Below are 13,368 nucleotides of genomic sequence, written 5' to 3'. Positions count from 1 at the left end.
GCTGACAAGGGGCCAGTAAGGGGTGACTAGGCCAGTGCAGGGGGGGCAGTTAGGGGAAACCAGGCCAGCAGGGGGTGGCAGGTAGGGGTGACCAGGCTGGCAGTGGGGGACAGTTAGGAGCGACCAGGCCATCAGGGAGGGGCCAGTTGGGAGTTATCAGGCTAACGGGGGACGGGGGGGAAGTTAGGGTGAACAGGAAGGCAAGTAGGTGAGTGATTAGGAGCCAGTGGTCCAGGATTGTGAGAGGGATGTCCCCCAAGGGGTCCAGGATTATGGAGGGGGCAGGCTCGGCTGAGGGGACCCCCTGATGCATGAATTTCATGCACTGGGCCTCTAGTTTTATAATAAAAAGAATAAGGGATACATTCACAATGACAATTTTAGAAATCATTTGAGTCATTTTTATAGCATCCTGTTATTGTATATATTCAGACATTCTGCCATCTAAATCTTATCTAACGAAACATACTTGGTTATATCTAAAATTTGTTGCTTGCATTAGCTTTCTCCCTCCAAACTAAAGTTTCATTTTCAATCAGTTAACACATGGCCAGTTATTCTGGCTTTTCAGAACTAAACTATGTGTGCTGAAATATGACTTTCATCATTGGATTTTTGTGGGCAATTCAGGTAGTTTAGTAATCCATCTTTTGTTTATGCCTCTTAAGGCAGTTTATTTGCTAAGTCTATCAAACACACACAGACATGTCCACATACATACACACACATCAGCTTTTGTACTTTTCTCTTTCAAGAAACTTGAGCACAGAACACTAGCATAAAAAAGAAATGTAAAGTAAAATATTACTGAGGTCCTTGGTTATGGGAAATATATTTGAACATAGATCTTAATTTCAAACAGATTTCCTGTATAACAGTGTACAGTTTAGGATTTTTAAACTTTCTATTTCTCCACCACATTCTGGTCCCTAAAAGATGTAACACAGCCATACATAGCCTTTGTTCCTGGTGAACAAGTTGGCCTGGATTTATATTCTTTAATATGTTTGTGAGCTGGACTAGACAACTTAGAAAGAAATATGCAGATCTATTTTCCTCTATATAGAGTCAACCAAGGTCTGAGTTCCTTGTTTCATCTCCTCACTTGACTGAGTCTCCAGAAACAAAATTGTCCCTGGTGCTAACTATGCACCCCATTCCCTACAGTCCTCCACAGCTTCTAGGACTTCATTTTTCTTTACAGCCCAAATGCCTGCAAAAGCCCAAAGGGTGCCCATCCCTGGGCCCACAGAGCAAAAAGGACCACCTAACTGAGAGGGCGATATCATTAAAACTTGCATATCCTGGTTTTATAACCCAATTGCTATTCATTTATTAATTTAACTAGAGGCCCAGAGCACAGATTTGTGCACCAGTGGGGTCCCTCAGCCTGTCCTTCACCCTCTCACAATCTGGGACCCCCTCGGGAGATGTTGGACTGCCAGTTTTGGCCCAATCCCTGCAGACCAGACCAAGGGACCCCACCTGCCAGAGGGACCCCATTCAATACGCAGATGTCCTCTGAGCTGCTGCGCCACCCCAGGTGTGGCCGGCCAGGGAGGGACCACGGGAGGTTGGCTCCAGAGCATGTCCAGCCCATCTCACCCAGTCCTGCCCTGCCAGCCACCTTCTAATTAATTTCCTTTCAATGTGCACGAATCCATGCACCCGGCCACTAGTTTATAAATAAGAGTGAGTGCTTTGATCAAGATGCAAATTAAGAAGGTTGTCTCAGCCTTGGGAGTCAAGATTACTTCGAGCTGAAACTGAGAAACAGGAACATTGACCAAATGAATGTCTAGACAAGTGAAGGGGGAGGCAGTTAGTCATACTCCTTCCTACCCAGCCATTCTTCCCACTGTGCTGTCACTCTGCCCCACCCCTCACACCTCACAAGGATCTTGTAATTGAGGTCTTGGGTTAGTTGATATAGTCCTTTGTGTGTTCCATGATCTCTCCTTGAGAAGGTTGAGATAATTGGGGTGAGATGTGCCTATGACCAAGACTCAGCCAATACAGCCTGAGTCAAACTTAAACCCACTCTCACTCAGGACTCACAGCCTCAGACTGAATGAGAACTCTTTCAATTAGCATTACTCCTTCCTTTATCAGACATGGATTGTGGGACTTCTTACACATCATCTAACTCTTTACAAACCACTTTTGATCGGTGAAGGATAAATGAATAACTTATGAATTATGTGTTACTTTTAAACACTCATGGGTCACATTTTGAAGGTAAAAGTTTAGCAAAGCAATCATTACTGGACCCAGAGTGCTGACAAGTATTCAGACTGAATGAAGCCAGGGCTTAGCCAGTTGCATCCAACCTCAGCAGGCTTTGTGGCAAAATAAACTTTGCTGCTCCCACAAAGAACAGGAAATCTGGAAAGAAAAGCCCTTTTTCTGTCTTTTCCTTTTTTCATTTGTTTGCTGTGCCTTCTAAAACATTGGAAAGCTCAAATTTCATTCTGTGGCCAATAGCTGTTAAAGTTTTTACCGGGGAAAAGAGCTCTAGCCATTTCAGTACTGTGGTTTATAACATCACCAAACAAGCCTTTCTAGAAAAATATAGCCTCAAGTCAGCTCCCTTGGAATTCTGTCTCTGAGGCAGGCTATTCAACCCTCAAAAGAGCTGTTTTTAAAGTTTCCACAATGTGGAAACAAGGGATATTTATAATGGGATTCAAATACATGATTCATTGATATAAAATAATATCTTGCCTTTGTTCAGTACCTTTCCAACTGAAAGGTGATTGGACATTTGTTGTTTGAATAAATCTCTAGCACATTGTTTAAATTTGTTTTTAATGGAACATCTTTAGTTAAGAAAAAATAAATCTATATATTTTGGGTGTGTCAAGGTTCCTAATAAATCATAATATAAATAGTAAATGTAGTGCATTCCTAGCATAGTATGGGAAATCGAATTGATCCAAAAGTAATTTAATGTGGATTAAGTTATTATCTGATTTATTACCTTTTTCAGTGAAACTTATCTGGAAGTAGCACATTCACAATCATTATGAATTTTTGTTTATGGCTCAACCAGTGTCTGTTAAACTATTGTGAACTTATGGGGCTTTGCATTTTATTGTCTTTTAAGATAACGGTCATGTTTTTACTTATTTCTCAAATTGGAAAATAAGAGAAATCATACAGATACTTTTGGGAGAAAAAAATTAACCGAGGCATATAGGTTGTTGCTATAGATTCATAGTATAAGACATGGTCAGGCATCAAATGATTTTTATCAGTTTCCTTTCATCAACTTTTGTTTAGCCTGCATCTCACATGAGGGAAAAATAAAAACACTGGATCTTAGCTACATATGAGTATTGTCATACATAATATTCAAGAAAATGCTATTTTATTTAGTTTAGATATGTGGTATGATGTAATGGAGTATTCTTGGGTTATGATACATTTGCTGAAAGTCAAATTGTACCGTTACCAACTAGCAACATTTTTATATAGCGTAGCATGCTACTAATGATAAATGGAAGAAAGCCATCAGTTTTTATCTTAACAGGGAGAGCCAGGATCTCCAGGAATCCCAGGAGTTGATGGAGAGCAGGTAATTTTCAAAGATATGTACTGTCATTTAAAGCATTGTTATCGATCACTACTTTTATTATAGGTCTGAAGCCAAGAAAAACATGCGTGTTGATATGTGATATCCTCTTTTTTTCCCCCACCATCTGTTCTGGAGACTATGTTAACTCTAAAAAGCAATTGCTCTTATTTATTTATTTTTACTTTATTTTATTTTCTCTTCCCATCACCATTTATCCCCTCTATGCCGTCTTACCCTCCACCGTTCTCCCTCCCCCACCCAGTCATGGCTCTGTTGTCCCTGGCCATGAGTTCTCTCTTTCCCCCCTTTTTTGCTCAATCTCTCTAACCCCCAACAGAACTGTCTGCCTGCTTTCTTTAACTGAGTCTATTGCTATTTTAAAAGGCAGTTGGTTTTAAGTTAGTTTTCTTTGCAGAAACATACAAGCTGTATAATGCTTTAGTTTTATCTTAATACTCCTTATCCATCTACCAGTGAGTCCTATGTGAATTTTTAATAGACTTGTAAAATTATTACCTATTTAGTAAAAATATCCTACTTTTATCAGTGAATGTGAATTATTCAAGATTAAAATCAATGACATAGATATTGCTTATATATGTTTTCTTTTTGCAGATATAGATTACACCTAATTGTTGAGAGTATTAGAAAAGACAGAAACAGGCAGGACTGTTGTAGCTTTGCAGAATATGGCAGTTTCTCAAGGTTTCCCCTAAAACAGAGGTTGGCAAACTTTATCTATAAAGGACCAGATAGTAAGTGTTTTAGGCTTTGCAGTTTCTGTTGCGTATCTTTTTTTAACACACCTTAAACTTTTTTTTATAACATTCAGCCTATACAAAACAAGTCCTGGGCTGGATTTGGCCCATAAGTCAAAAAGCATCTGCCAGTATTTCAATTCCAGAATCAAATCACAGGGTTAATTTCAAGCTATTTGATGTTTTCTGGGCTTCCATTATTTACCTAAGAAATGGCTAAAATCAAGTAGATCATAAGAAATCAAGGGAATTCTTTATACAGTTATTAAAATATACTCCTCAGGTGATAGTATTAGATAGGGAAATTAAGTTTGGATATTTTAATATCAGAGTTTTATCTTGAAATTACATGCTGTGACATTAAATAAATGTGGTAATTTAAAAAGAGACTTTAAATGATTCATTATATCAGTCAGAGATCACATTAGAATATTTTAATCTGATTGTATATTTCCTTTCACACTATTAGACATTATAAATAAGTTGGCACGCATAGCGGCATGCTTCATGATCCGTACATGTACAATAGCTGGGGGGTTTCCTATAGACTTCACAAGGCTTTCTTCTGCTACTATGTCCAGCAGGTTGGCTATTCTGCTGCAATCACTAGAGCCCTAAAACCAACCAGGGTCTGATTAACCAGTAAGATTTATTTAGTCATTCAGGCACCTTCCCATCCACCCACCTAAAGGATGATCTGAAGTAGGTGCTATAAAATAGTATAAATAACAAGAAAAGACACATTTCTGACTACAAGTAGTTTTCAGTATAGAAAAGATGAACAGGTTATGCAGCCTCAGCTTCCCTTATTGTAATAACTATGATTGTGTCTGCGGAAGACGGGCCATCTGGTCACATTGCACTGAGGAATGCAGTTTTGAGGAATGAGGGAATTATGCATTTCCTTCCATGAAATGCTTAACAACATAATTTCAGTATTGGTATCATTAATTCAGAGTTGTTGGCTTTCAGAATACACATTTACTAGTATATATTTCCTCATAGTAAAAAGAGAATAAAAATAAGATCCTGGGTCACCTCACAGAGATGTCCTGAGAACAAAATAAGAACACTGTGGAAAAGTTGCAGTATTTCTAAGCATTGATTGAACATTAGTGTGCAGTGAGTGATTTTCCTGTCTAGATTAGACCATTGAAAACTGGTGGTGATTGGAACTTCTGCCTGAATTTCAAGGGGACAGTAAGGATATAGGGGGAGATGGGATACATTTATTTGGACCTTTGCTATTATAACACTAGGTTCTGGTTCCGATGTGTACTTTGCTGTTGAGAATTAAGCCATTACATTGTTTTCAGGACCGGTGATATAGAATTAGCTGCCAGGTAAAAAATATGAGATCAGGAGAAGTGATGTCAACATCTAAGTTCATATTTTTCATACTTACATGGCCTGAATGATAGAATTCAATGCCTTCTATTACACAGGGAAATAATGTTGATTGAATGTAGAAGGTTGCTAGTAGAAATAACTCTACCTAAAAATGAAAATCAGAATCATCTTTACATAGGACCCACCTACTGACAAAATTTATCTGGAATTCTGTGTTCCCTAGGATGTCACTATCAAGGGACAGTATGATTCTCACATGCAACCCATCTCATTTGTAGGGACTCAAAGGCTCAAAGGGAGACGAGGGGGACCCAGGGATGCCAGGTGAAAAAGGAGGAATCGGACTTCCTGGATTGCCGGTATGTTTCTGTGCTCCTATTCAGATAAATAACCAGAAAAGAATTATATTATTAGCTGCAGTCTCATCTGATCGTTCATATGATCTTCTAATTGTTAAGTATTTGAGGTATTGTTTAATTACTGCACGTGGGGCTCTACAACAAATTTTAAAGCGTCCAAACAAATGAATTATGAAATAAACCTTCATGTTTCCCTGAACTCATTTTGCTAGAAGGCACTAAAATAAATAAAGCTGGTCACTTTAATTTAGAATGCATAAGATAGTGATAACTGATCATTTTTAAATAAATCATAATTTAAAAATATACCAAAAATGTAAAACAATTAAAAATAAATTACTTTGGAAATTCTCCTCTTTCCATGTATGATACTATGGGAAGGTGTTTTTCCCCCATAATTTTACTAGAATTGGGAAGGGAAATTGTAGACAAACATAGGGGAAAAAATTCAGAAAACCTCATTGCCCTCAATTTTTTTTAAAACAAGGAAGTGTATAAATAAATGTTAATGACATAGTTAAAAGACTGAACTTTGCCTTTTAAAGTGAGCACCGCCATAAAAAAATATAACACTCCTAATATATGTTCAGCAATGTATAAGTTGAACCAATCAAGCCTAACTTGGTTTACATTTACTTTGTATTTTATTTCACATATCACCCACAGTCTAAGCGTTTGGGGAAACTAGAATGTAGGAAGATAAATCGTTCTTTTATATATCATGTGTATAATATACCAATTTCAAGGGGATGATGGGTTTGGGGAGAAAATTCAGTTGTTCCTTACACTGTGAAAATAACTTGACCAGCTCTCCTCTCTTACTGGTCATTTGTAGGGTGCCAATGGAATGAAAGGAGAGAAAGGAGACTCCGGATTGCCAGGTCCTCAGGGCCCTTCTGTAAGTCCGTGGTGGCTGAACTCCCATGGTTCCTGAAAAACTCCAAAATGGGCCTATTATTCATCTAGTTCAACCTCTGCCAGATGGCTTATCAACAGTGGAAAAACCATGAACCCCTTGGTTTGTCAAGCAGTAGAATAAATACTGTTGGCCTTGGACAATGAGAGACGAAATGCCTCAGAGGTCTCAGTTAGAAGCAGTTTTTCAGAGGACTGTCTAATCCTGGGTGGAGGAGGGGGGATCAATGGTTTTCCCATGACTCTTGTGGTAGAGCTTTGTGGATATAGAACATACGTGCTTTTTTTTCTCTCCAGAGCCCTATTGTTGCCTAGTGAAATATTGGAGAGTTTAATAGTGGTTGTGGCATTATAGCATTTCTTGGAAATCAGTTGCTTCCTTTTTGTTTAATGTATGTTTGATTTATTCTGGCTTTTATAAAAGAACTGTATTTTTTAAAGATTTTTTTTTTTGTTCTCATAAAGGAATTTCCAAACCTAGAGAATCAAACACATCATTTCTTCTAGTATCCTTCTTTCTCTGCAACTATTAATGGCCTTAACAGAATCCCAGCAAAAGATTCAAGCCAAACCGCCTTATCTAAATGAAGTAACCAAATCCATGTTTATTTTTTTGACATACAGATCATAGGCCCACCAGGCCCACCAGGTCCCCATGGTCCACCAGGCCCCATGGTAAGTCTCTCTTCTCTCCAAAATGTGGTCATTTATTTATGAGCATGCTACTAGAGAAAACATGAGCGCATTCCTCAAAACAGCCAGCTTGTATTTCCTACTGCTCTCTGTGGAGTGGACAGAAAATACGAGGTGCTTTGAGATGTACTGACTTTACAGTGTTGTCTTTCGCTCCCCCAAACACGTCTGTAGGAAAGAGATAGAGCAGTTTTGTGATAGGAAAGTTGAAGACAGACAGATTTGGCAAGCTTTACTCCAGCCTTACAACATGAACATCAGAAAATCATTTTAAACACTGTTCTGGGCCATTGGTAGCAGAATAAGATTAATAATTATAGCCATTAAGACATGTTTTTAACCAACTTCAAAGATTAAGATCCTTTAATGAAATGTTCAATGAGAACATTTACAAAATAATACAATAAAAATCGAAGCTCGCTTCCACAGGTGACAGACATTGTTGAATCCTTTCCTTTGCACTTTACGGTACTTTGATAGATACAGTCTTTACTGCAGGGATCCCTCAGTGATCCCTCGGTGATCAGTGTGACAATGGCCATGTCCTCATGGAACTTAGGTCCAGTGAAGAAGGCAGCCATTAAACCAGTGTAATTCTCCAAATGTCTATCTAATGATGGTGTGTTAAGGGTAGAACATGGAAGTCAGATGCTTCCAGTGCTTTCGACCGGGGCAGGATGGGGACCAGTCCAGCAGCCTCTGAAATCACATTCACATCTAGGGGTCTCAATAATCACATGTCTTCAATCATACGGATTCAATACAAATCTAAGAAAGAGCTTCATTGGAATGCTGCAAGCCACAGAGCACAGTCCAGCCCCAGTCACCTGTTTCTTACTGCCTTTCCTATTTCACCCACAAAACAATTATAAATAACCTTTTCTTAAAAATGAAACAGTTTTTTAAGAATTAAGCAAATGGCATATTTTGGGTTTTTTATACTCCCTCCACTTTAAGTTAGAAGATTACACAACACTATATCCTGTTGCTATCCTAAAATTAATTAGTTTAAAAGAATTTCAAATCATTACTAAAATGAGAGAAGAATACTTGACAAAATATCAGACATTTCCTGAAAATGTTTATTCACAACCTATCGAAGGAGAAAATATTCCAATGGACATGTATGTAACAAACTTCAATGTATTGCTTGTTAAAAATTTTTCCTACTGTCATATGATTTTACTGAGAGGCACTTAAATACTCTCTTTCCAATCGTTTATTTAAATTATTTGAAAACTTTAAAGCAATTCACGGTAACCTTTAGTTAATTTAAGTGGGCTAATTAGTCTCTATGTTTAGATTTTCCACAAAATACAGGGAAAAAGCCTGGACTCATGCATGCGTTATGACTTCCTAACATCGGTAAACATTTGTTGCAAGAACCTTGGTGAATTCATCTTTGTCAAAATAAATACATTCTGCTGGTAAATAATCCTTCCCACTACCACATTAGATCCTTTCCTTAGCCTTAAATTAAACAAATTATGCAACAGGCTGCAGAATTGACTGTCATCTTTGCATTTCCTTTCTACCTCAGGGTCCCCAATACCAGGGTCTAGAGCAGTGAGTAATGGGAAGGGTCCCCTCTTCACTGGTATTTAAAGTCTGGGACTTTCCTTTGGTAAATTTTTGTCTTTTAAGACATCTATATTTTATATACATTCATAATGTATCTCACATTTGCCACCTATATTTTTAATGGGGATTTGAGAAATGGGAGCAGTAATTCTATAATTACTATAATTCTCTTGGATTCCACCCTCTCCCTCTCAGGTATTTAGCATAAAGGATCGCTATTGTCGTGCTTGAACACTGTGTGTCATTTACTTTACTTGCCATGGCTATGGTAAGAGTTTCTTTTAGAAAGAATACTATGAAATGACAGGGATTATCATTATGTATCTCATGGTGATGGAAATTACTATTGATATTTTTTCCTCTGTATTAGCTTTTGTAATGACCATGAAACAATGGAATGATTGAGTAAACCATTATCTTTGTTGTTGTTGTTGTTAAAAAAAAAAAAAGAAGAAAGAAATGCTATTAATAAATATTCTATGACAGAGCAATCCAGAAGCTGGAAGGAACTTCCACTAGGTATTAACATCCACTGGCCTGCCTGGAGCTACAGCTCAAACAAAGAGATTCTTGTTTTACATCTCTTTTGTTACGTTATGTAATCACTTCTGCTGGGAAACAGTGAATCAGTTCTTAATTAAAAGCTGTGTTTTTCATTTTCAGGGACCCCATGGACTTCCTGGACCAAAGGTAATCTAACAAATCCCTTGATTATTTGATTTCTGTTTCCTTGTTAATCATGGAGAAGCATGACGGAAGCATGTCTGTCCTGTCTTATTTACTTGTCAAGAATGTTGATAATCTTTAAGCCTTTAAGTATCCAGATGTTTAACTCTCACAACACAGAATGACTTAGAACAAATTTAAGTGATATCACCTGGAGATGAATTATTCCTCATTTTGCCTTCTTTTCCTTGTTATTATGTAAGTTTCTGAAATCACCAATCATAATATACTCAAAATCAACCATTTAGATCTAAATCTGATGGGATCCTCAGCCTAGTCCAGATGCTTTCTTGTTATCGTATCTTTAGTTGTACATTTAGATGTTATTGATACTTCTTGCTTGTCATGTTGCAGTACCACATCTAAATGCTTTGACTGTCCAGCATCTTAATTTTCTACTCCCCTGAGGGCACTGGCCTAGAATGGAGTGGGGTGTATGTGTGCTATACTGAGAAGATTACATCATATATATTGAGATACACACATATACTCTGAATTAACAAGAGAACAATGGAGAATAGCCCCTCCTTTTTAGCCTTAGTGCAGCATGTATTGTGAAGATGGTCTCTCCACCTGTTCTCTGCTTTCGTGTAAACCAAGAGGACACCTTGGAGGATTAGAATGAGCCCTGAAAGACAGTCTTCTTCTTCCAGGGGACACGCACGATAAGGAACTATATTCTAATCTCAGCTCTGCCCTGACATGCTCTGTTACCTTGGGCAGATTATTTACCCTCTCTGATCCTTCATTTACTCAACTAGGTAATTTACCACATAGGGTTGTGATGATTTAATAGCAAAATATCTGGTGCAGTTGTTGATAAGCACCCATAAGTGCCATTTGTTTTTGGTAACCTCTGATTTGACGCTCTGTTCTGAACAGAAAAATTTAGCTAGTCCTAAGGCTGTTTTAGAGAAGGTTCAAGTACCCTTGAAAGCTCCTCAGTAATGAGTTGGTGCATTTTAATGGTGAGGGGTGAGAGAAGACATAATGCAATGTTGGCATAGGACTCAGAAAGGCAGCCCACCCTCTGGCTCACCCAGCTCTAGCAGTGGCAGAGATATCTGTTTGACTCCTGAAACCTGAGTTCCCCTTTCGAGGTCAGGCAGGTGACTCACCCAAGCACAGGACGAGTTCATGCCTCTTTATTCTTTGTAGAATATCTTACCTTCTGGTGAGGCCAGTGAGTGGTAGTGTCACAGAATCATGGATTATAGTTTGGGGTAAGAGCATTGTTCTGGGGGTCAGAAGAGAGAGCCCATCTATTGTCTATGTAATCTTAGTAGTTATCTAACTTCTCTGGGCCTCTTTTCCTACTCTTGACTTCTCCTTAGATGTTAAGACACCCCTAAAGATCAGCCCAATCATATTAACTCAGATTAAAGCCATTAAGACTGTGTTTTTAATTCCTTGAGTGATTCAGATATCCCACCATTAGATTAATAGATGCCCAAGATCCTTTTGATATCTAAAATGCAATGATCATTTTGCTTGCACTTAAACTTTAATTACACCTAAATCATAGACTTCAGAGAATTTTTATAAAGTTTCAAAGGCCTCATAGAATACCTATTCTAATTCCTTGATTTTATAGATGATAAACTATAGGCCCAGGTAATTTACCCCAAATTACACTAATTAAATGACAGATCTGGGACTAGAATTTAGGTCCAGCATTGAAATTTGGTATTTTTGCCACTGAATTAGACTGTTTATAAACTTACCTTCTAAGTTAATGACCAGTCCTATCAATACATGATTCCTCACCAAAGCATTTCACAGCCTACCAGGGTTTTCCTGCTTATCCATCATCTCAAGACCACCTGCTGAAAGACCACACACATGCAAAGCCGGGTATCTCAAGTTTAGACCAGTAAACTGAAGTAGACTATTGAGCCTTGGCCTTGACCTCACATGAACTCTAGCTCTGTGACATACCAACCATTTGGATTCCTATAGTGGGAGCACTGTGATCATCCTATCTTTAGATTCCCAAAATTTCATTAGGTTTTGCCCAAATGTGTTCATTCCTTTGTGACCTTTTTGAAAGTTTAAATATGTAACATGGTACTAAGGGTGATCTGTTTCCCAGCATTTCCCGATGAGAGGAATCATCTGGAAGTCTTATTAAAAATACACGTTTCCTGCGCTACTAAGGTCTACATGGCGCCCCAGGCTCTTTATGTTAAACAAGCACCACACTGATTTCATCACCAGACAAATGGGGAAAGTACCACCCTCCTGCCATGTAGACATAGTCTCTCCTCCCTCACCCCCCACCCAGAAAGAATGGGGCTTTGAGACTGAAATAATCTTCAAGGCTTTCAAATTTTCTTGATGAAGTTAATGTCTGTGCTTAAAAGTTAAAAAGTGAACCAGTTAAACTCTACTTCTAGCATCCTGCTGCTGCTGATAGAACATAGGTGTACTGTATTCTTAGATTAAAAAAAAAATACACAAAAAACACAGAGTCAACAAAATTTATCACTTCCCGTGGCTTTTGTAATGTAACCCTAAACTAAACTCAAACCTTCCTCATTCAAACATTGGGCAGGTGAACTTAGTACATGTAAGTTCTGTGATCTTCATGTTTTCTTCTGGATTGGCTATTTGCTGTCTACTCTATTGATTAATCCAGGTAGGGGCCTGACTTGGCAATGTCAGTGAATGAGGACTCACTAAATGGCATAACTTCAAACATCAGCGGCTATATTTTTAGCTCATTCCCCTGGGCAAAATGCTTAAAGGCTTAAAATGTCTGTGTATAACACTGTCCTGCATATTCCAGTTTTCCATTGCAGCAGAGTGGGTTTTTTATTACGGAATCTCCTTCAGCATCTTCCACTGATGGTCTCTGCTTTGCTTGGTCAGAACAATGGGGCACACCACCAATTTCCTTGATATACACCTGAAAATTTCAGGAACTCAGTTATATATATATTTTGATTCTAAAGAGCATACTTTCTAGGGTGTTTTGTTTCCTAGAATATTATTTGTCCATTTCAGTTTGTTAATTTTGTCATGTTTTAGAAATTAAGTTTGAACTGATACAAGACAAATCTAGCCTGACTCAGCTGTTACCTAAAACTGGAATCTGCAACCATTTCCAAGACTGGCTCTCTTCTCTCGTAGCTGAAACGCCCGTGATAGCAACCAAAATTGGCATTTGCTTTTGCATTTAGGGTGAACCAGGGTTAAATGGTGTTAAAGGATTGAAGGGTGAACCAGGTCAAAAGGGTGACAGAGGACCCCTTGGTCTTCCAGTAAGTAAAGAAAACTTTCCATTTCAGTGCAAATCTCAGACTTTTCTTTCTACCTTAAGCAACTACTCTGGTTTGCGTGGCAACTACTAATAGCTGAGCTGTCTGTAATTGGAGAACACATTGCGTTTGTAGTGCAGAGCCCAGCC

The 13,368-nt window shown here is 38.3% G+C and overlaps 1 protein-coding gene across 1 annotated transcript in view; it reads left to right on the top strand.

Moving 5' to 3' along the window:
- Positions 1-13,368, top strand: part of LOC102756642 (collagen alpha-1(XXV) chain) — a 209,248-nt gene that overhangs the window by 174,342 nt on the left and 21,538 nt on the right. Inside the window, exons 24-28 of the mRNA XM_015559760.1 lie at positions 3,533-3,577; positions 5,964-6,044; positions 6,880-6,942; positions 7,584-7,634; positions 9,897-9,923. Coding sequence (XP_015415246.1) covers positions 3,533-3,577; positions 5,964-6,044; positions 6,880-6,942; positions 7,584-7,634; positions 9,897-9,923 — 267 coding nt within the window. The remainder of the gene's footprint in view (positions 1-3,532; positions 3,578-5,963; positions 6,045-6,879; positions 6,943-7,583; positions 7,635-9,896; positions 9,924-13,368) is intronic.

This window comes from Myotis davidii, unplaced genomic scaffold, assembly GCF_000327345.1.
Source record: "Myotis davidii unplaced genomic scaffold, ASM32734v1 scaffold1755, whole genome shotgun sequence".
Lineage (NCBI taxonomy): Eukaryota > Metazoa > Chordata > Mammalia > Chiroptera > Vespertilionidae > Myotis > Myotis davidii.
Note: the sequence above shows the minus strand (reverse complement) of the source record. Positions and strands in the feature narration are given on the sequence as shown.